Genomic DNA, 23472 nt, shown 5'->3' with positions numbered 1-23472 from the left:
CTCTTTTTACCCTTTGGCCATGGGTCAAGCAGAGAGATACCTAGAGGCACTATGAGTGAGCAAAGCCAGCAGTCTCTACCACTGTAGTCTAACCACATTCCAAGAGGCCATAGAGAGACAGTCCTTTGTGGAGCCCTTGAGAAAACCCCTGAATTCCTACCTCCTCAGCTGCAGAACTCTCCCCTTCTTCAGAGATAGGAAGATACCCAGGTTCCTCTGAGCCACACAGTGCAACAAGCTACCATCTATGTGAGCGGGCTCTGCCCTTCTAGAGCTCTAGTTTAATTACTCTGCGAATTATGGAAGTAATACATACTGTACCAAATAAGAATTAACTTTCTCTGCAGTCCCTTGAATATCCAAGGCCAAGATCTCTCCGGTAATTAAAGCATTTCAATTTCGCCTCTCCCCTCTGTTCCTAGGCTCTCATTGGCCCATACCGCTTGCACCAACTTGGGTGATAATACTCACTGCCTAAGGCCCCACTCAGATAAACTGAGGTTGGGGACAGGAATAGCAGGGGTTGATAATCAGGTTTCCCCACCAAATACCCAGACATTTGGGTTATAATGTTATTGCAATTAACAACCTTATACAGAAACCTGCACACAATTCAATTATTTCCTTAGGGAAAATTTTTAGAATGTTGGTTAAAATTTTTTCAGTGAGAAGACTCCTATTTCACACATCCTTACCAACATGGAGTATTATCATTCCTTACCTCTGCAATCTAGGTGAAGCTCTCTCTGTCTTAATGTGTATTTCTTAGTAAGTTTGACCACTTTTTCCTATTTTTATTAACCACATATTTCTTTCTTATATGATTTTTACAGATCTGTTCAACATGATATTTTCATTTTGATTTAATTTGGGGGAATTCTCTCCCTAAAAAATGACATAAACATTTTTTAGGAGTATGAATGCCCATGGTAAGTTTTTAAAGATTTTATTTATTTATTTTTAGAAAGGGAAGGAAGGGGAGAAAGAGAGGGTGAAAAACATCGTTCCATTGCCTTTCACACACCCCCATTTGGGGACCTGGCCTGCAACCCAGGCATGTTCCCTGACTGGGAATCTAACCAGTGACCTTTGCATCCATAGGCTGGCATTCAATCCACTGAGCCACACCAGCCAGTGTGTCCTTGGTAAATTTTTAAAAGCAGTACAAAAAGTACAGTTTCCCTCCCTTCTGACTGGGAAAGTAAGTTTCCCTTCCTTTTGACTCCGAGTGCCAGAGTTCTCAAGGTAACCACTCCTACAGTGTTTGGCATCCTCTCAGAGATCTTATTTATACAGACAAGCAATGTGACATTTTCCTAAATAAAAGTGAGTGTGAGTGAGATGAGGGCCATGCTTGGATATCAGATTCGTTTCCTTCTTTCTTCCCTCACGGTCGAGCACTGTGCTAGGAGCTGTGGGTACAAATGGTGACTGAGATACATTCTCTGCCTTTGAGAAGATGCATAATTACAAGATGGTTTGATAAGGATTTCAACAAAGGTACTTACACAGGACAATGGAATATGAGTGAACACATATTTGCTGTGTCTGCTACATGCTACTCATTGTATTACAGTACTTCTTGAACGTATTCATTTATTTTCCCATTGGCCCTGAAAGGTAGGTGTTGCTCTCCCATTTTACAGATAACGACAGAAGCCCACCCCAACCAGATATTTAGAGCATGCAGAATGAAGCTTCTTTCCCCAGCAACACCATGAAGGATGAAAGCCAAGGAACAAATGAACTGTTCCACCATCTAAATCCATGATGCCTTCTCTTGAATCATAACCTTCCTGACTCGCCCAGGAAGACAGCTAAGTTTCCAAAAGCAGCCTTTCCAGGAAGACCCTAAAAACATTGTTTTCAGGGCTCCAGAAACAGATTATGAACAAGCCATTTCACTGGCAAGCTCTGGGGACAGTCAGCTTGTTGACCAGCATCTGCTCTGCCTGAGAGGACTCTGAACCACCAGACAGCATTCCCACGAGAGGAGAAAGACTCCCTGGCGCTGGCTTGAGTGGGAGTAGATTATTCTGACTCATGGTTCTGAAGGTTTTATTAACATTTGCATGGGTCAAGCCAATACAACCTGGAACCAAATATTTTACTTTCAAAGAAATTCCCTTTCGGTGTAAAATGATGCAAGTGTGTAAGAGATCACCAAGGATGATACTGCTTGCTGCAATTAGAACCAAGACAGAGGTGATAGAGATAGTTACAATCATTATTCCTACTTTGCAAACCATGTGGTCTCTTAGCCTGGATCAAGAGAGAGAGGCTAGTATATTGGGACAGTCTGGCTCTCCACTTACATTGTCAGTGTACCCTGAGAGTGGGCTTACCAGCCAGTGCAAGACTGAAGCTTAAACCAAGTGATGCCAAATGCTGGTTTACTTGTTTCATAGTTAAGAGTCACTCGAATACTTGTATCCCTGCTCCAGACACTTCTCCTGTATAATATTCCTGGGAATATTCCTAGATTGCCAAATAGAAAGTTGTTGGTGAGCGAGGTATAAGAGGAAGGAAAACAGCGTCTTTTACTCAGGCAGCATATAACACAACAAACCCTTCCACAGTGTCAGGAAGGGTTTGTTGTCCCCCAAGTCAGTGTTCCTGGTGTCCGAGCAGTGCCGGGAGGGCGGCCACACTTGTGATGACCCTTCTTTCTCGTGGCAAATTCAAACTAGGCCCTTCTGTAAACATGTTCCTTTTCAGGTCATAAGTCATGCCTTCATTAACTTTCTAGGCTTCGGTGAAGATTACTTATTTCTACAGAAATGTGATTTTATTTCTGTTTTCCCAGTTTAATTCTCAAAATTCAGCCTTATTCCTTCTATATTCTTTGGAAACACCTCATTACTGGAAGTGATATGTGGACTACACTAATGTATCTGATTGCTAAAGAACCAATATATGATTTTATTTTAAAAATTTTCAGTTATAGAGCTCATACTTTGGGGGGGTAAAGTCCTTTAATTAATTAATTAAGTTAAGTTAGTTAGTTATTATTTTAATTGTTGTTCAAATACAGTTTTCTGCTTTCTATTCCCATCCCAGCCCACCCGGCCCCGGCCCTTCCCACCTCCCTCCCATTTCCACCCCCCATGCTGTTTTTGTCCATGTGTCCTTTATACTTGTTCCTGTAAACCCTTCCCCTTTCCCCCTGAAATTCCCTCCCCTCTGCCCTCTGGTCACTGTCAGCCTAGCTCATGCTTTTGAGCATTTATTTTATGCTACGTGTTGTATAACATATTATCTCATTTAATCATTCCAACAATCACACGAGGTAGTTACAATAATGATTCCTATTCTGATATGGAATAGGAAGATATGGAGAGTGAGGCTTATAGAGGTTAAATAAGTAACATAAAATGACAGGGCTGTTAGGAGAAATTTCAACCCAGGAAATCTAAATCCAGAGCCCTGACTTAATTACTCTGCTAATTATAAAGGAAATGTCTACGCACTGTAACAAATAAGAAAAATATAGAAAACTATAAAGAAGATAAAAGTTCCCTTTCCTCATTATCCAAAGATGATCTCTCAACATTAGTATGTCTCCTTATTGCTCTTTTCAGTATATTTTTTAATAATTATAGCATTGTATCTATAATTTTGTCTTATTTTTAGACTTATAATTGAAGCATTTCCTGTTATTAAAAAACTCCTTATAAATATCATCTTCATTGGCTGCAGTCTTTCCTCATACTTAGACAGTAGGTCATTGCCAATTTTTCTCTACTGTAAATAATTCTTCAGTAGCCATCTTCATGTTTTCCCATACATTTCCATTGATCTTTTTCCAGTTTCAACAAATTTTCTCAGTATGACATAGTGCTTATTGCCAGTTGCCCTTGATGTCTAATTTCTCCTTCGTTCTCATTACAATAAAACTTGTGCTTTGTACCTGGCCATGGGCTACCTAGAATAAACACATACAATACTTTCTAGCCCCCCTTAAGCTATGTATTGTTGTATGACCACATGACTACCTAACAGGATGTGAACTGAAGTGACAGATGCAACCTCCCAGTTCTGCCCTGAGACGGAATGGACAAGCCCTCCCTTTCCCCTTGCTGCTGGCTGCAATGTCCATGTGGTAGCAAGACATAGCAGGCTAGAGTCTCAAAAGAAAACACTCTAAGGGCAGTGGAGCACAAAGCAGAAGGAGCCTTAGACCCTTTCTTTTTCTTTTTTTAAAATGATTTTCTTTCTTTTTAAAAAAAGATATTATTTATTCATTTTTAGAGAAAGGGTGGGAGAAAGAAACAGAGAGAAACATCGATGTGTGATTGCCTCTTGCATGCCCCAACCTGGGTACCTGTCCAGCAACCCAGGCATGTGCCCTGACTGGGAATTCAACCGGCCACCCTTTGGTTTGCAGGCCGACAATCAGTCCACTGAGCCGCACCAGCCAGGGCCCTAACCACTTTCAAGAACATAGCTATCATACTAGCTTGCATTATATGTAAAAGAGAAATATATTTCTATTTGTTTAAGTCAATGTTACTTTGGGTCTCCTTGTATAGTTAATCAAATCAAATGTCCAATCAATACAGAGAGGTTTTACAAATTAGATTGACAGGGACTAAGAAAAACTATGAATAGTTTTAAACCTCACAATGCATACAGTGGGGATGAATTACTTTACAAAAGACATACTCATCTACCCATTTACCAGCAAAGTAAAAGCAGTTGTTTCACTAAACCTTCTTCATTACTATTAATACTTTTTAAAAAATTGACCAATATAGTAGACTTCATTTCAGTAGGTTTCCTCTACCTATGAGAGCATCATATACAGCAGGACACAGCAGGCTTCCACTCACCCCCTGGAACTCTTCTCCCCACTATGGCTGGCTCAGTGCCTGTTCCTTCAGGTACTGCCCTTTTGTTTGCTGCAGGGGTGAGAGGCAAGGCCATCACTGCACTCCTGGCCATGCTGTCTCTGTAACTTCTAGGTCAGTTTTCTCAGACAATTAAACTCCTGATCTCAACTCTCTAAATCTGATGGGCCCTTTGGGGACAAATTAATTATCTAAGCATGCAGTCCACTGATATACCATACAACCCATTGTCCCTTGTGCACCCTCACTGTCTAACTTGAATTCTCTGTAGATTTCATTGCTTTCCAGGACTTTCTGGTTGCAGCTTCTGTTCTATTCAACAGTCAGCAACAGTTGGTCCAGAATCTTACTTTGAAAGCATTTCTGGCCTCAATGACTAAAAGAGAATTCTGCTAGAGTTGACATGGAGCAAAGCCATTTTCTGGTAATGGGATTAACTGAGGGGGTACATTTTAGACATTTTAGAGCCCTGATCCCATTTCTTTTTTTTTTTTTTCATTTTTTAAAAATTTTATTTAGTTATTTTTCAAGTACAGTTTTTTGTCTATTTCTCCCATCCCAGCTTCCCCCATCCTGTGCTCCCCACCTCCCTCCCATTTCCACACCCCTTAGTTCTCATCCCTGTGTCCTTCCTTTTTGTTCCTCCAAATCCCTCCCCCTTTTTCCCCTTTCTGATCCCATTTCTGATGAAGGAACGCCTGGCCAGCTAGAGGTAATACTAGTTTCAAAGTCATGAGAGCCTCTTGTTTTTGGTGAATAATTCCTTCAGGCATGATCTATAGCCATCCTTTCCTCAGTGACAGACTGGATACTAGTAAACCTAGTTTTTTAACTGCTCGGTTAGGCATTCTGGATACCTGTGAGAAAAGCCTCTTGTTGAAGTTTGGGAAAAGAAGATAGCCTTTTTAATTTAAACTTCTTTGATGCACCGTGAGAAGGTCCTGCCAACTTCCCATGGATAACATACACTGAAGGCTGTAAAAACCAGCAACTTAGTTATTTTTACATAATGTGCCCTAAAAAACAATGCCATCTGGGAATGTTAAAAATACTAAACTTAGTAAACAATTAATTCTAGAAATCATGTTTAAAATTACCAAGGAAAATACATACACTGAGGAGTAAATAGTGGTAATATCTAGGTGATAAAAATGGCGTGCTTTTATTGTCTAATTTTTTCTTAGCTGCATTTTCTAACTTTCTAAAATGCACATAAACTACTATTTAAATAATAAACAGTTATGTTTAATTTTTTAAAGATTTTACTTATTCATCTTTAGAGGCTGGAGGGAAGGAAAGGAGAGGAGGAGAGAAACATCATTGTATGGTTGCCTCTCGTGCACTCCCTGCTGGGAACCAGCCCGCAGCCCAGGCGTGTGCCCTGACTGGGAATCAAACTGCAATCCCTTGGTTTGCAAGCCCACACTCAATCCACTGAGCTACACCAGCCAGGGAAAGTTGTGTTTAATTTTTTAAAAAATGATGTGATCTTCAGAGAGAAAGCAGATGTTTGGCTATAGAATGAATCTTAATACTGACAGATGATGATGATGATGATGATGATGATGATGATGATGATGATGATTAAAGGCTGAAATAAAGAACCTTGTCAGAAGTTGTGGCAGAAGGATTTTGAAAATTTTGATGATTAAAATGTTTCACCTGAACATATAATGGATATATAGTCAAGCACCTCTGATTTGTTAAAAATCAAGTTATACATATAACTGTCTTTTTCTTTCAATCTTGATCTATCTTAGACTTTATATCTCATCCCTTTACTTTCAGAAGGATCAGGTTTTTCAGCTTCTCCTTTCTTGCTCTACTTGCTTAGTTTTGGTAGTTATAATGTCTAGGGAAGATTCCATTTCCTTTCCCATTTCAGAGATATGGGCCATCCACTGAGTTAATGCCACAAGCTTAATTTCTAGCCATCAGAAACTGTGTTTATCTGTTTGTAATAATGAGAACAGAGTTAAAAGGAAAGAGCTATGAGAACCTCTCACTCATTCTTGGTGAAAGGGCCAAAAATAAAAATCAGGAGCATCTGAGTCCAAAATGAGACATGCCTTAAGTAAGCATACCTTTAAATATAAGCAGAAAGGAAGAGGGTAAAGAGAATTCCTTGAGCAGCACTGTGACTCTATGATGAACATGCTTTTGGTTTAGACCAATATATACCAGGCCATTAGCTCTTCTTAACCATTTATGTTTTGGATTGGTTTAGGTCATATGGAAGTTTGCCCTTATCATTCTTACACCTGTCCTTTCAATACCTTTTTCCTTCCTCCTGGAACAACCAGATAGATCTTTTGGGACCCATTCCCACAAAACCTAGGTCTTAGCTAGCTGTCAACAGAGGTCACTTGTGGCATTCTGTTAGTTATTTGTCTATTCTACTTCCTTCTTTTTCTTTTCCAACAGAGCCCTGATTTTGCGCAAATAGATGGTCAGAGAGTCTGGGCCACAGTGCCAAGTAGGCTTTTTATTTTTGATAATGACTGGATTAGGATAAATAAGCACACAACACAATGCATGTCACCTTCACCAACATGCTAAGGATGGCAGAAGAGAAATATGAAAACACTAGGACCTCGATGGTGTCACTGAACCAATGAATTAACCAATCTATAACTGCCCTACATTTAAATATGGTTTTGTTGGGTTTTCTGTTATTTGCAGCTGAAACTATCTTGAGATTCCACCAAATCCCAATACCTATTTTGTGAATTTTAGTATTTCAATAACCATGCAACCGTTCCTTGAGTATCCTTTTAAGTACATGCCTGACACTAGAATAAGAAAATACATTGAGACTCGCTCAGAATTTTTTATTAAGGTACCCATCAACCTTGGATTTTCATACAAATGCCTTTGTAAACTGACAACTTCTTTGAAAACAGACTCTGAGGAGAGGCATTCTGAGCTCTTTGCACCTGAGAAAAGCAAAGTTGTATATTGGCCAAGAGAACCTAAGCAATTTTTTAATTTTTAAAAATTTATTGATCTTCAGAGAGGGAGAACAGTGAGGGGAAAAGGGAGGAAGAGAGAGAGAGAGAGATAGATACAGATAGAGAGGGGGGATTTGTTGTTTCACTTATTTGTGCATTTATTGGTTGATTCTTGTATATGCTTTAATCCTGGATCAAACCAACAACCTCGGCATATTGAGATGATGCTCTAACCAACTGAACTACCTGGCCAGGGTAGGAGCTCAACTTTTAAATTCCAAATCCTTACACCACAGCACTGAGTGTCATCAGCATGGAATATATGTGGCAGTGGGGCAGGTCCAAAGTGAGGTATCATTAGACATACAACCTTCTGAGAAGCAAATCAACAGTTCTAATCCCCACTTCAGGCTCTGAGCTTGATCTCAGTTGGGTTGCAGCCTCCCCCCAGAACATAATGCCTCTAAACCAGTGATTTTCTTTCTTCCTTTCTTTTATTGTTAACACTATTTCTGATGCCACCATTTTCCCCCAGACCAGAGACTTTCAACGGGTGTGCTGCAAGAATTTTTAAAGCACGCAAAACCTGACTAGTCAGGAGCACTAACCTGTTTTCCCTTAGATTGTAAATTAAGCAACGACAGCCAACACAATAGCAGTCTGGTGTGAATGAACCAAAATTATACCTATTTTTGTTAGATAGACAAAAAACCATATCATTTGGTGTGCTGCAGAATTCTAGTATTTAGTTTCTGTGTGCCACGAGATGAAGGTTGAAAATCGCTGCCCTAGACTACATTGGGTCTGGACTAGCAATCCGGCCTAAACCAATCATAACTTCGACCACGTTGAAAACACTCCATTATTTTCCACGTACCCACAGTTAGCCCTAGACACAGGGTACTACTCGGGCCAAAACTAGGACCTCCATTTCTGGTCAGTTATTCACCTCACCCCAGCGGGACCCAAGTTTTGAGCCCACAGGGCACTGGCGGCTATAGCCAACTTTCGATACTGATAATCTTTCGGGTTCGAGCCTCCCGTTTTCTTGCTGTCGTCCTTTCCTGAAACATTTACGTCCCTCTAGACTTACTCTAACGCTCTACTTCCTCGGATTACTGCACAGAGCTCACCAAGGAGACCAGGCAGCGGAACCGGAAATACTTGCTTGGAAAAACCGGAAAGAGACTACATCTCCCAGAATGCCTGGTGACCTATCCTTCCGGCGTCGAAGTCAACACTGGAGAATCGACCTTTCCACGCTCACGCTGTCCAATCACAGGGCAGAGTTGCTTAACCTCTTGAGGCCGGCAGCTCAACCTTTGGGGAGATTAAGAGCGTGGGTCACTCACCGTGGCTTGTATTTGTGATCTCGGGTTTTGATTGGTAGTAACTTTCTGCTACTTCTGCCTAGGTAGCGGGAGGTTTCCCAAAATCGTTAGTTCTGGAGCAGTAAGTGGGGCGGCCAGCCCGGAAGTCAGCCCTTCCGAGACCGGGACCGTGAGAGGAGCCTTCGGCTCAGGTCCTAGAGGGGAGCGAGGGAGGCTCGTGGTGCTTGAAGGAGCTTAGCAGCGGAATTGGACATCTAAGGATGTCCCTCCCAGTTTTTCTGTGAGGGACTGAAGTCCCTGTGGCGACTGGAGGAAGGCACTCCCGCATCCGAAAAGGTGTCCACGCTCCCGACAGCGGGGGCCCAGGTGAGATCCGGTCCCTACCTCGTAGTCCTACTTCCAGTAGCTACTTTCTGTGCTCTGCCTGTCCTCTTTTAGAATAAGGTAGGCTCTATGAAATGGGAGGGCCTCTGGCCTCCATAAATCCCTTTCAACAAGCTGTTTTTGCTCCCAGGCACACAGGAGAAATGGCTTACCAAATTCTTACTTTCAGAATCACCATCTGGGAAGAGGACCCACGGTAGAAGGCTATACGAGTACCTCAAGTGTCTTTTTGAAATGCCGCTCAAACTACAGATATCCAGGCTTCCATACCTGTTGAATAAACACAAAACCTCCAGGTGATTGTTAATCACATTGAAGTTCTGTTGATTTATATAGGACTGGTAAACTTAAAGTAGAAGGAATAGGCCTGGATGTGATACCACAGTGAGCGTGTCATTGAGTGTCATATGGAAGAAGGAGAAGGACTAGCAAAGGGAAGGATGTTGGGAGAACCCTGAGTCCCTATCTCTCTTACGATTCTTCCTAGGCTGCTCAGTCCTCTCCTTTACCTTTAGCAAGGGTGTCCACCCAAGGCCTAGGATGGCTATGAATGCGGCCCAACATAAAATCATAATTTTACTTACAACCTTTTTTTTTTGCTTATCAGTTTTTGGTAGTGTTTGGGTATTTACTTATTTCTTGGGTATTTAAAGGATTTTTAAAATTTATTTTTAGAGAGGGGAAGAGAAGGAGAAAGAGAGGTAGAGAAACATGGATGTGCAAGAGATACATCAATCAGTTGCTTCTTGCACATCTTCAACTGGGGGACCTGGCCCGCAATCCAGGCATGTGCCCTGACTGGGATTCAAACCTGCAGCACAGGCTGATGCTCAATCCACTGAGCCACACCAGCCAGGGCTAGTGTTTTTTGTATTTAATGTGTGGCCTAAGACAACTCTTCTTCCACTGTGACCCAGAAATGCCAAAAGCTTGGACACCCCTGTTAGAGCATCCTTTCTTAATGTTCCCCTAGAGTTGTTCCCTCACCTTTCTCTTCTAGTAATCTCTTCTAGAACTTCACAGTTAACTGTCTTGGTCCTTATAGCACTGACCCAAAAATTATGTCCATTTTTAGCCCTGGCCCGGTAGCTCAGTTGGTTAGAGCATCCTTCCATAGACCAAAAGGTTTCAGGTTCAATCCCCAGTCAGGACACATACGTTTGATCTCAGGTTGGGATGCCTATAGGAGGCAACTGATCGGTGTTTCTCTCTCACATTGATATTTGTCTCTCTCTCTAAAATCAATAAAAATATATCTTCAAGTGAGGATTGAAAAAAGATATGTCTGTTTTTACTCCCTCCTTCCCAGGCCCCACCAGCAGCTCTTAGAACCCATTTATATCCCATCCTCAATACTCAGGAACATTTTGCACTATGCCATTTTTTCCCTTGCATTTAATGTTTCTAGCTCTTCTCAGCCTTCCTAGACTGAGTGAGGGGATGGTGTTCCCAGCTCTTGTCCCGAGGTGGGCTCTCATACTGTTTAAGGGACAAATGCTGTTTGAAGACCTGTCTGTGTATTTTTCTCAAGAGGAAAGTGTGAGTCTGCAACCTGCCCAGAGGTCCCTCAGCCCTGTTTTGAGAGTAAGGCCTTAATGGGTAAGGCAGTTTTCTCTGGATATTGGAAGTTTTGTCGGTTCTGTGATTAGGATTTCATGTCTAATCCCCATGTTGGTATGGGGGATTGGTACCTCTCCCTGGGTCATTTATGCAAATATGATAACTTGCATGAGAGTACAATTTTCAAAGGATGAGATGATTTGTAAAATACAAACATTCTTTCTAGTACAGTGACTATGGTTTGTCATGAGACATGGCAATACCCGGTTACCTTCTCAAATATTTGTTATAGTCAATTCACAATTTTACTTTCGAAACTCCATTAGTATAGGTTACTGTCGTTGTCAAAGACTAGAAATTGATGACTGTTGAGAGGGTGCTATGCTTTTTTTTTAACCTAAGGGGAACTCTATGCCTGAGTAGATTTTATCCCTGATGAAGGTTGACTTTTTGAACTATGCTGTTATTCATATTTTATATTTTTTACATTTTTCTTCATGTTCATGTTTTCCTCTATCTTCTCATACATAAGAAGTATATTTAAATAGCTATTCCTACATTCTTTCTACTAGTTTTATCATCTGTGTTATTTCTGGGCAGGTTGATTGATTTTGCTTCTTTACATGTCTGGTAATTTTGGATTGGATGCTGGGCATTGTGAGTCTTATGTTGTTGGAGCTGGCTTTTTATTGTATTTTTAAAAATATTTTTTAACTTTGTGGGGCAGTGCAATGCAGTTTCTTGGAATTGATACACTCTTTTCAAGGCTTGATTTTTACTTTGTTAGAGCGTGTTCAGAGTAACCTTTAGTCTAGGGCTGATTTGGTCTGCTGCTAAGGCAGTGTCTTTCTGGGGATACTGCCTATGCCTGTTAGGGAGTCTTTCCACTTTAGCTGTGGGAACATGAACTATTGAACTACTATGTGAACTCTGGAGATTGTTCTGTCTGTTCCTTTTTGGCAGTTCTTTCTCTGGCCTGGGGTAGTTTTCTCACATGCACTTACAGATTAGTACTCAGCCAGAGTCTTAAGAGGACCATATCTAGAAGTCCAGAGCTTTCTGCCTGGGCACCTGCCTCTTCTCTGATATTTTTCTGTCAAATTCTAACCACGTAGGCATCCCTGAAATTGGTCTCCTTAAATCAGCAAAACCACTGGGTTTTGTTTGGATTCCCACTCAATGTACTGCAGCCCAGAAATGCTTTCCAGGTAATGAGCTGGGTCAATAATAGGACTGTTTCTTTGGAAGAAAAGACCCCTTTTGTATTGATATATTGGCTTTATAAATTAAGGGTGTTTAAAAAATATTTAAAAGAAATGCTTTTTAGCAGGTCCAGGTTTTGTCAGCCATCCTAGCAGTGAGACTGATTATTATTTCCCTGTGGTTTGTGTAGCAATTCTACCTTGATCTTTCCTTAGTGCGAGATTTTAAAAAAAATTGGAGAACTCTCCTGCTAACAATAAAACTGTTTCTAATAACCAGAGTGTTTCTCTGCTAGGTAGAAAGTACTCATTTGTTCTCTTCCTTTCTTAATAATATGAATCCCACTCTCTATTCCAGTTGTGGTTACTCAGCTGTCACTTGAGATTGCTTAGGTGATGAACAGCTCTTGAGGCTCAAATAGACTAACTGGAAAACCTCACCTCTAGACAATGTCTATCAAGATTTTCCTTAGTTCCTGTCCCATTGGACCCTGACTTAGTTGTAGCTATTTTCTCCTTCCTCCTCTTGCAGGCTCACCTAAAAACTGAATTCTCTGGGAAGCCAGGAGAACCTGCTACTCCTGATTTTGTATATTTTCAGTGACTAAGTTATAGAATAAAGCACCTGCAGTTCCCTGATTCTCTGTGTAACTACCTTAGCTTGTTTCCCCAGTACTACTTCAGGATGTTGTTTATACTTTGGTTTGTTTTATCAACAGGAGGGGAAGGCAAGATTGAGAATAATCAGCAGCTAAGTGTTGAAACTATAGGACTTGAAGGGCTTGCCCTAGAATACTCCTCCACTGCTGCACCCTTTGAAGGAAAATACCAAGTGGAACTTTTGCTTTCAAGAAAAATTTCATGAGCCTTGTAGTTACCACTGAAAACTATACCCCGTTAATAGAATCATCTCCGTGTTAGATACCAGAGCACTTTGTGAAATTCTTGAATTTCCCAGGGAAGAAGACAGAAATCTGTACAAGTATTCTGAATGCAACCAAAGCTTCTGTGAAAATTCATACCATGTTTTACATCAGAAAACTCACTAAGGAGAGAAAAGTATAAATGTGATGCCTATGGGAAGATTTTCAGTCATAGAGCAAACCTGAGGATGCACAAGAGAGTCCATATTGGTGAGAAGGGCCTTATTATAATTGTGCTGAGTGCAGCAGCAGCTTCCACCAGCACTCACATCTGACTCAGCACATGAATGTCTGTGTAAAGGAAAAACCCTACATATGTGACATATGTAGAAGAGGTTTTTTGTGGCCCCCACCATTAGCACAGCATCCAGAAACCCATGCTAACAAAAACAACAACAAAAAGCCTGTGAATGTACCAACTCTGGTAAATATTTTGGTCAGAAAACAAATCTTGCTTTGCATGAGAAGATGCACACATCAGCCACCTAGTATCAGTACATTCAGGGCGTGAAATGCTTGAGGCAGCCTCACATCTTGCCCTCCCTGAAAAGGGCCACAAGCATGACTCTGAACGCTGCAGGGATTGTGGGGGAAATTTGTTTTTGTTCTCACAATTCAAACTTAAAAATGTCCCAAATGTGCGATGAGCTTTCTTTGTATCTGAGTTTATTTCTTTTTTAAAAATATATATTTTTAAAAGATTTTATTTACTTATTTATATAGAGAATGGAATGGAGGGAGAAAAAGAGGGAGAGAAACACCAACCAGTCGCCTCTTACACACCCCCAACTGGGGATAGCCCACAACCCAGGCACGTATCCCCACCTGGAATCAACCAGCAACCTTTCACCTTGCAGTACGATGTCTAACCAACTGAGTCATACTGGTCAGGGTTCTGAGTTTATTTCTCCTCAGAGTGTTCATAAATAAGAAAGGTCCCATAAATGCAAAACATGCAAAAAGTTTTATTTTGGACTTAGAGCTTGCACACTACCAGAAGAGTCAGACAGGAGAGAAGACTTTTAAATGTACTGTGTGGGGGGAGTTTCCAGTTGAATATGCATCTCATTTTTCATTAGTGAACCCATATGAAAAACATGTATATACAACAGATTTTCATTAATGCTTGTGCTTTTCAGTATCTATACTAAAAATGGGGCACAATTACCCTATATGTGCTAAGCACTTAACACACATTCCGCCCTGGATGGTGTAGCTCAGTGGATTGAGCACAGGCCTGTAAACCCGAGGATCGCGATTCGATTCCCAGTCAGGGAACATGCCTGGGTTGCAGGCCAGTTCTGATGCACAAGAGGCAACTGTACATTGATGTTTCTCTCCCTCTCTCATCCCCTTCCCCTCTAAAGATAAATAAATAGAAAATCTTTTTAAAAAACCACATTCCATTTAATATTTAATTTTCACCACAACCTTGATTTAGACACTATGATTTCTATTCCATAATTAAGGAAACATAAACAATGTCACAGCTAGAGAATGAAGCCAGGATTCTAACTGAGTAACTCAATTACTGTTCAAATTTCATTTGTACAAGTTGGAGAACATGTTTTTTAAATTGATTTTCATTAAAATAAAGGTTATTGCTAGAGTTCTTTTAATTTAGTTTACATGGTTTCTAAGGAAGCTTTAGAAGGAGGAGAATTTATTTTTTTTTTTACCAGTTCTGTAGATATATCATCTAGGAAAGTAAATACTTTTATATCTGTGGGTTTTTTCTTTTTTTTTGTTTTGGCTTCTTTATTTTTCATATACTAGAAAATTTTTAATGTTTTTTAGACATTTTTTAAAAATTTAAATAGGTGTTCCATGTTTGAAAACAAAGTTAATTTTTTATTCCTTGTTTTCTACTTACTAACATGCAAATTATAATCCAAGTCTTGTAAGTTTGGCCTTGGCATTGTTGCTCAAATCTCATTTCCATTTTCACTACCAGCATCTTAGGGCTCCTGTACTATCCAGGACTGCTGCAGTAGTTCATTAACATTTCACTCTGCCTTTTGCCTCTTGCCGTTTCAAAGTCCAATTGATTGCATGCAAACTGCCAGACTGCTCTTCTTAGCTGCTCTTAAATTATTTACAGCTTAAAATCTACCAGGAGTCATTTTGGTTTAACCAAATGAAGTCCCCCATTTTTCAATTCAGCTTTCCATATCTTTGGTAAGGGATTTTACCTTACCAGGTAAATCCCTTTCCAGACCTTTTTGATTGGGATTTTAGAGTGGTATTTACCTCTTCGGTAAACATTTAATATCATTACTTCCATAAGTATACTCTGTATTCTGAGCCAGTTAGAATCTGGTGCTGTTTACAGAATACATCACCTATTTTTTCAGCCCTGTGTTTTTGTTCTCCACCTATAAAGCTCCTTGCCTTCATGGTCCTACCTAAAAAAAAGTAATATACACCTTTAAGGTACACTGCAAATACAAGCTATTTTGTAAATTTTTTCATAATCCTGCCTATTCTCTTTTTAAAATATTTTTAGCGATTTGTCTACATTTCTTATAAATTACTTGCAGACCTAATCATTTATGCACTAGATTCATTCGGTCTTTTGCCAGGCTCTGGGAGCCTCGAAGAATGTAGCTGTGCCTTTTTCAATTTTATAGTCTTTGTTGTTGTTCCAGTACAGTTGCCTCCATTTTCACCCCACCACACCCCGCCTCCTACCCTCAAACCTATCCCCTTTGGTTTTGTCTATGTGTTCTTTATACATATTCCTTGATGGCTCTTCCTCTATTATCTCATATTATCCCTCTACCCCATCCTCTCTGGTTACTGTCAGTTTGTTCTTTATTTCGATGTCTCTGGTTGTATTTTGCTTGCTTGTTTGTTTTGTTGATTAGGTTCCACTTATTGGTGAGATCATATGGAATTTATCTTTCACCACCTGGCTTATTTCACTTTGCATAATACTCTCCAGTTCCATCCATGCTATTGCAAAGAGTAGGAGCTCCTTTTCTTTCTTTCTGCTGTGTAGTATTCCATTGTGTAAATGTATCACAGTTTTTTGATCCATTCATTTACTGATTGATATTTAGGTTGCTTCTAGCACTTGGCTATTGTAAATTGTATTTCTTTGAACATTGGGGTGCAAAGGTTCTTTTGGATTGGTGTTTTAGGGCTCTTAGGATATAATCTCCCAGCAGTGGAATTGCTGGGTCAAAAGGCAGTTTCATTTTTAATTTTCTAAGGAAATTCCATACTGTTTTCCACAGTGGCTGCACCAGTCTGCAGTCTCACCAATAGTGCACTAGGGTTCCCTTATGCTTATTGATTTGTGAATGTTGTACCATCCTTGCATCCCTAAGGAGAATCCCAGTTGATTGTGGTGTATGATCTTTTTAATGTATTGCTGGATGCGGTTTGCCAGTTTTGTTGAGGATTTTAGCGTCTATGTTCATCAGTGATGTTGACCTGTAGTTTTCTTTGTTGTGTTATCTGGTTCTGGAATTAGGATGTATATCTGTGGGGGGATTTACTATAACTATCTGAATGTAACATTTGTTTGAGATTATTACTGTTTTACTGGAAAGGTTTAGAAGCTTTATTTCTCCATGTGAAAAGTTCCCAGATGGGTTGGGACTAGTTAGTATCTTGATGGCTATTAGTATCTGTGGAGTTCCCATTCTCAGATCTGATGCTGTTGACCTTTGTGATTAAGTGTTTATAAGGAATTTTGGCATTTTGACTATAGTCCTTTTTGGTGCCTGGACTTGGTCAAGAGAAAGATACTTGCTCCTCTCTAGGAAAGTTTACCTTCAGTCTCTACCAAGGCACATTATTACCAGTCTTGCTATGAAAAATAGTAACTATTCTTTAGTGAGCATGCCAGATACTTTAGGTATATCAGGTAATTTAATACTCAGAATAAATCTATGATAAAGAAAGGACTGTCCTCATTTCATAACTAGGAAACAAGCTCACAAAGGGCAGTCAGTACCTTGCCCAAGTCACAAACATAGCAATGTGCTGAAGCTGGCATTTAGGCTTGGGTCTCTGACACCAAGGCTGTGCATTCTGCCACACTGCATTATGTGTTGGCATTTGTACCCCATGTTAGCACTGCAAGCATCTGAGGAGGCTGAAGTAGATGGATAAGGATGGTCGTCATGGAGGCTATGCTGTATATGCATATCCTGGATCCCTTCACACTCCTGTTGTGGTTTATCCCATGCCCGTACTTACATGTATGGTTATAAAGCAACAACAAAAAAAACTTTTTAGCCCTGGCCAATATGGCTTGGTTGGGATATCGTCTCATAACCTAAAGGCTGCAGGTTCAACTGTTGATCAGGGCACATACCTAGGTGGTGGATTCGATCTTCAGTTTGGGTGTGTACGGGAGGCAACCATTCTATGCTTCTCTCTCACACTGATATTTCCCACCCCCCTTCCTCTCTAAAAGCAATGAAAAATATCCTCGGGTGAGAGAGGACAAAAAAAAAGAAAAGGAACACTATAACTTCAAACTCCCATTCCTACTTTCAGGTCAGAGACCGCAAACCGTGGAGTACAGTCCTAATAGTTTTAATTGGGTCAGGGTTTAAAAAAAAAAAACTCCAAAGAAAAATACGTACAGAGTTTAACCAAAATACTTGAGAATATATAGGTCTTTAGATACTGTACGTAAATGTTGGAGCATTATATTAAGTGGAATGGTTATTGTTTAAAAAAAAACAGGGAATCTTATAAATATAAATTCAGAGTTTCTCTTTGAAGTGATATTGTGTACTTATCAGCAAAACAGCATTTAAGTGGGCTTTTGATTGGGATTTTAGAGTGGTATTTAGATTTTAAAAGTATAGATGTACAGCATTTACTAAAATGGGATTTTTGCTGGGAAACTTCAGGAGCAATAACAGTCCTCTTTAAGATTAAGTGGATGGCCCTGGCTGGTATAGCTCAGTGGATTGAGTGTGGGCCTGGGAACCAGATGATCGCAGCTTAATTCTCAGGGCACATGCCTGTGTGCAGGCCAGGTCCCCAGCGGGGGATGCACGAGAGGCAACCATACATTGATGTTTCTCTCCTGTCCTTCCCTTCCCCTCTAAAGATAAATAAATAAATTTTTTTTAAAAAGAACTATAAAAAAAAGATTAAGTGGATGGAAAGTAGTACCTGGAAGATGTGCTCTTTCTCCAGAACAGCAGATTGAGAACCGAATATTCGAAAGGATGCTGGCTGCTGCTAAGCACTTAATACTGGTTTGAGTCAGGAAGATACTGTTGGTGAATAAAGTAAAGGGAAACTAATAGTCCTAGCCCAGTTCCACCACTCCTTTCCCCCCTTCTGTCATTCTTATTTTGTTTCCAGTCTGCATTTCCAAAGTTGAGACCATGTGCTCTGTAGGCCGAGGTCACACTTGCTTCTTTGTTTATGATATTTTCACTCTTAGGATACAGGACACCAGTCTGCTGGGTTGTTAGGGTCTTAAATTTAAAAGTGAGGGCTTCTAGAGTTTTTTCCTCAGCAAGCCTCTCTAAGGTGCTTAAAATTGTGTAAAAGATAGTCTCAAGTTAGATTTGTCAGTCAGCTCTGGGATATAATGATCTTTGCTAAATATCAAAAAGCACTACCTCCCTTGGCTCCTGTTTCTGCCTTCAGTGGGAGCAGCTGGCACAGTCAGTGCCTTATCACACACTGGTGACTCTCATAGTACAGTTCAGTGAATGAAGAGTTGTGGGGGTGGGAGGGAAATCTAATTGGGAAAAAGGCCCCTACAAGCAGAGTTGCTGCAGAAAGAAATAGGAAAAATTATTTTAGAAGGCACTTGGACAGAATGGGTCTGATGTAAAAGCCGGAAGCTGTCGTTCCTTTCTTTGCTAAGATAGGGGAAGGTCAGAATTCATGCCAAAAATGTTGTTCTGTATATTCATTCCTCAATATATGGAAAGTCACCTTTCTAGATGAAGCTTCTTCACAATTAATTCCAGGTTTCACATTTTCCTTTATTTTCCAGATGTTGGGAGATATGTCAAATCTCCATAAGAGATTAGAAGAATAGCACTTTTACAAAAACATTAATATAGACGTGAGTGTAATTAAAATACCTCTTCGGTGTAATAATATTAATGATTGATTTGCAGAAGAAAAAAATTTTTTAAACCCTAAATGTGCCCTGACCAGTGTGGCTCAGTTGGTTGAGCATTATCCCACAAAGGGAAAGGTCACCATTTCGATTCCGAATCAGGGCACATGCATTAGTTGGGGGTTCAGTTTCCCGTCAGAGCATGTGTGAGAGGCAACCAATTGATGTTTCTCTCTCACATCAGTGTTTCGCTCCCTCCCCCTCTCTAAGTAAATGCAATCTTTTTAAAACCCTAAGTGTTAGTTATTGTGAGAGGGGCATATTTTCAGTAGTTACTTTATTGTGCACTTGCACCTGAACTTGATGTAGTTCATGCTTCTCTGAGCCCTGTCTCTGTTGGCTCTATTGGATACAGCCACAAGACTGACTGGAGGAAAGGGAATTGGCACTGGTGCTGTCACAAATAGGCAGGAAGTGTAATAGTGGCCCACTTCCAGTATGGAATTTAGCAAAAAGCTTGACTAAAATATTTCTCAGAAGGAAAATATTCTTATCTATAGGCTTAAATGGAATAATTTAGCAAAGATGCACAATTGCTACAAGCCATGTTTGAAGGACATGAGATAAATGTGATATTTGTATGGAATAGGATTGTGTTGAGCCAAGACCACAGAGAATGAGACTTGAACAAGTTGAGTCTATCTACATCTTACTACTTTGAACCCTCTAGGAATAAAGTCTTAATGTCCAAAGTAGCTTTCATCACTGAACCAGAGGAACCTGACCGAAGAACATCACTGTCCGTAAAAAGTGTAGGAGGGGCAACAGGTGGCAGAATGGTGCTACACTTGAAGGCTAGGCTGCCTAGGAAATTCCAAGAGGGGGAACTGCTGACACCTCGAATATCATGGAACAACAGGGACTTGGCTAGCAGGTCCGCATGTGTGTTAGAAGTGTGCTTGACTTATTTGTCTCACGAGCCCATCCCTGAACCAACCCCTGTGGCTAGAAGGATGTAATAGACTGGCCGGGTCTGGCTCTCATTTCCTCTCCTGGAGCTGTGGTTGGGGTCAAACCCCACCAAAATCACACGGATCAAGTATGAAGGAAGAAGTGACTCTAAGGGATACTTATGATACTGTAAGAAGAAGAAGAAGAGAAGATGGGTATTGGGGTCACAAGTAACAGATAAGCCAGAGTAGAGAATCAGGTAATTAGAATAGTGATGAAAATGGCTAATACTAATGAAGTGCTTGTTATATGTCTGAACCCTCCTGGGCTAAGCACTTTTCCTGAATTATTTCACCAGTATCATTCACATTCTACACATGGAGAAAATAGGGCTGGGTTGTAGGATATGTCAGGAAGAAGGAGACAGGCTGGAAGTCTAAGAAAATCGCCCAGCTTTTATTGTTTTGTATAAGCATCCAGAAAATGACTGAGTCTCAGTCTCCTAAAAGGCCAAGACACTAATCATCAAGTCTACCTCAGAGCATCTCAGGGTCAAAGGAGAGGCTATGAGGTACACCTCTGAAGACTCAGTACTGCCATCAAGTCACTCTTTGCAGGAGAAAGCCAGAGGGCCCCGACCTTCCTATCTCAACTACAGCCTTCCCCAGGAATTTTCCAGCATGTAATTCCTGTTTAAGTTTCTTTTGTTTATTAGTTATTGTTGCAGTTTTACATTTGCTTAACTGCTTTATTCATATGCCTCCCACCCAAACTGGGCTAATACAGCATGCGCATCATCTGGATTCACCATAGCACCCAGCACCTAAAGGTGCCTGAGGTATAAGTAGGCACTCAATGAATATTTTTCACAAAGGTGAACAAGTTTAATGAATGAACCTCCAGGACAGCATTTTAGCTTCAGGCCATCTGTCCCAAGCAAGCAACTGCACAGTGCCTCCTGACTCAAGCTGGACACACAGCTGGCTGGAACTACATTTCTTGGAGGGCTCCACGATATTCCGGCTCTGTTGGCCCAATCGGGGGAACAGTGTACATTCCATAAAGGAACCTGCCCCTCACCCATAGGCACCCAGTGTCTATGTCCTATCTGCCAGTCAAGCCCCAAGCCCAGCCAAGGAGACACTGTGCTGGGATAATCATCTCTTGGGGCAGTTTGGTGGCCCCACACACTACCCTCGGCTGAGGGGCACCCCCATTGCCATGGTGGGGCAGGAAGACGGGGACAGGGTTGGATGTGATCAGTATTGCAGGGGTAACTGTAGCCAAATGCTGCAGATTGGGAAAAACTCAGAGACTGCAGATTCAGGAGCTGCTGTAATAGACTGATGGAGAGATGAGGGCCTGTAGTCGGGAATCATGGGAAAGAGGAAAAGGGCTGACTTTGATTTGGTGGGGTGAGAAGGCAGAGAGTCACAGATGACTTGGAAGTTTCTGCTGTGGGTGACTTGATGGTTGGTAGCTTTATGGAGAGAAGATCTCTTGCTTCCTCATGAGGTTGCAGTTTTTTCTAAACTTTCTAGGGAGATGCTTTAATCACAAGTGAATGTGACATTGCAGCTGTGGTACATGCTATAGAGAAGAGACACATCATGCTATGAAAGAGATTTTGCTTGGCCAGGAAGGTCAGGGAACCCATTTTCTTCTGAGAAGAGCTGGAAGCTGCACAATGACTTGGAGTTTATTGGTTGGAGACTTCTGGAAAGGGCAGTGGGCTGACCTCTTTAATGGAGAATCTTACAAGGGCTTCAGCTAATGTGTCAACTGATCCCATGTATAGTAAGCTTTCCTGTTCACCTGTACTGTGTGTTTTCAGGGAAAAAAACAGCCAGAAACTGGAGAACCCAAGTGCCTGACCACACCCTACAGATAGAGAGTGTGCCATTCCCAGGTTCAGTCCCAGCTGGCATGAAGCTGTCCCCTAAGTCATAAGCTGGCTGCAAAGTTGGGTATCCTGGACTTCCCCACTCTCCTGAACTGGAAAGACTCCTGATAAAAGAAGGCACCTCTGGGTGGGAATCTGACCTAGAAACCCATGGTCCTGGCCTTAAACACTTCCTGCTCAGCTCCTCCACCCAGCCAGCATGAACAGTCCTTTGGGATACAACCGTCCTGTCCCATCCACCTGCCTTGGAAGGTCCCTTATGCTCTAGTAGCAAACTTCCCCAACAAAGAGGACTTTCTCCTTGGCTCCAATATCCTTTTCCTGAGGGTACATATCTGACTTCTGGTTGATCTATGACCTTTGATTCTTCCCAGTGCTGGATCAGAGAGGACTCTTACTGTTCTCTTCTAGAACAGAACCTCTTTCCCAGGGAATCATCCTGCTCAGTGTGCTGTATACCTGAGAACTAGACATACAGGGGTGTCTGGGTCTCCAAATGTTTTATTTCACCTTCATTCTGAAAACACGCCTCCCCAGTGGGCTCCTTCTCTCTGCTGAGGACTTAAGACTGACAGGTTTTCACAAAGTGTGGGGCATTTTGGAAGCTATAACATGATCCCCCTCTTTCTCAGTCCCCTGCCCCCATTCATCATCTCTCCAAAGTATCACAGAAACAACCAGGGCTGCAGAGGCAAGAGCCTGCCTGACTGAAAGTCCAGCATCTTAGAGCTGAAACAATGAGGACAGCTCCCAAATGAAATGTACCTTGTAAAGTGGCAAGTTCCCCATCTACAAAAATTTCTAGTGGGACCTTGGATGGCAGCCTGTCAGGGTATGGTAGAAGGATCTATGCAACAGCTGGAGTACAGATAATCTTGGTTTTACTTCCAGCAATAGACTGTGATTTTAAAAAGGTCTGTAAAGAGTGTGGGGTTGCCAGATGCAAACTTGATCACCTTCCCAGTTTTGCTGTGGGGCTGGCCTTGCCTGGGGCAGCCTTGGCCACTTGTTCACACTTCCAGTGGTGGTGGCTGAACCAGACCCATGAGAGCCACCCTGACGAAGGGCCAGGCCTCTTGAGGGATGAGGCATTTATATTCCATGGAGCTGTCGCCTTAGAGTGCTAAGAGACAACTTGGATTCTCTCATTTAAACCTTATTAAGTTGAAGAAACAGAAAGGGGCACTCGATCCAGGACTGGATCTAGGCCTGTCCAAAGCCAAAGTTCAATCACACTTGGTGCTATGGTCTGTATGTTTGTGTCTCCCCCTGCCTCCACCACACTTCACATATTGAAACCCTAACCCTCAAAGATGATGGTATTAGTAGGTGGGCTATTTGGCGGCTACTTAGGTCATTAGGGTG

The 23472-nt window shown here is 41.3% G+C and overlaps 1 protein-coding gene across 1 annotated transcript; it reads left to right on the top strand.

The window, feature by feature from the left end:
- The first annotated feature begins 916 nt into the window (after positions 1–916).
- Positions 917–14808, top strand: ZNF597 (zinc finger protein 597). The gene is given in 7 exon segments (XM_053671742.1): positions 917–929; positions 9418–9498; positions 12998–13093; positions 13096–13188; positions 13191–13331; positions 13334–13425; positions 13428–14808. Coding segments are annotated over 7 exon segments (801 nt in total). The 3' UTR covers positions 13713–14808.
- Positions 14809–23472: the final 8664 nt, after the last annotated feature.

This window comes from Artibeus jamaicensis, unplaced genomic scaffold (assembly GCF_021234435.1).
Source record: "Artibeus jamaicensis isolate MK-2021 breed Jamaican fruit bat unplaced genomic scaffold, CSHL_Jam_final contig_700, whole genome shotgun sequence".
NCBI lineage: Eukaryota > Metazoa > Chordata > Mammalia > Chiroptera > Phyllostomidae > Artibeus > Artibeus jamaicensis.
The sequence above is the reverse complement of the archived record's forward strand: the minus strand, read 5'-3'. Positions and strand labels throughout refer to the sequence as shown.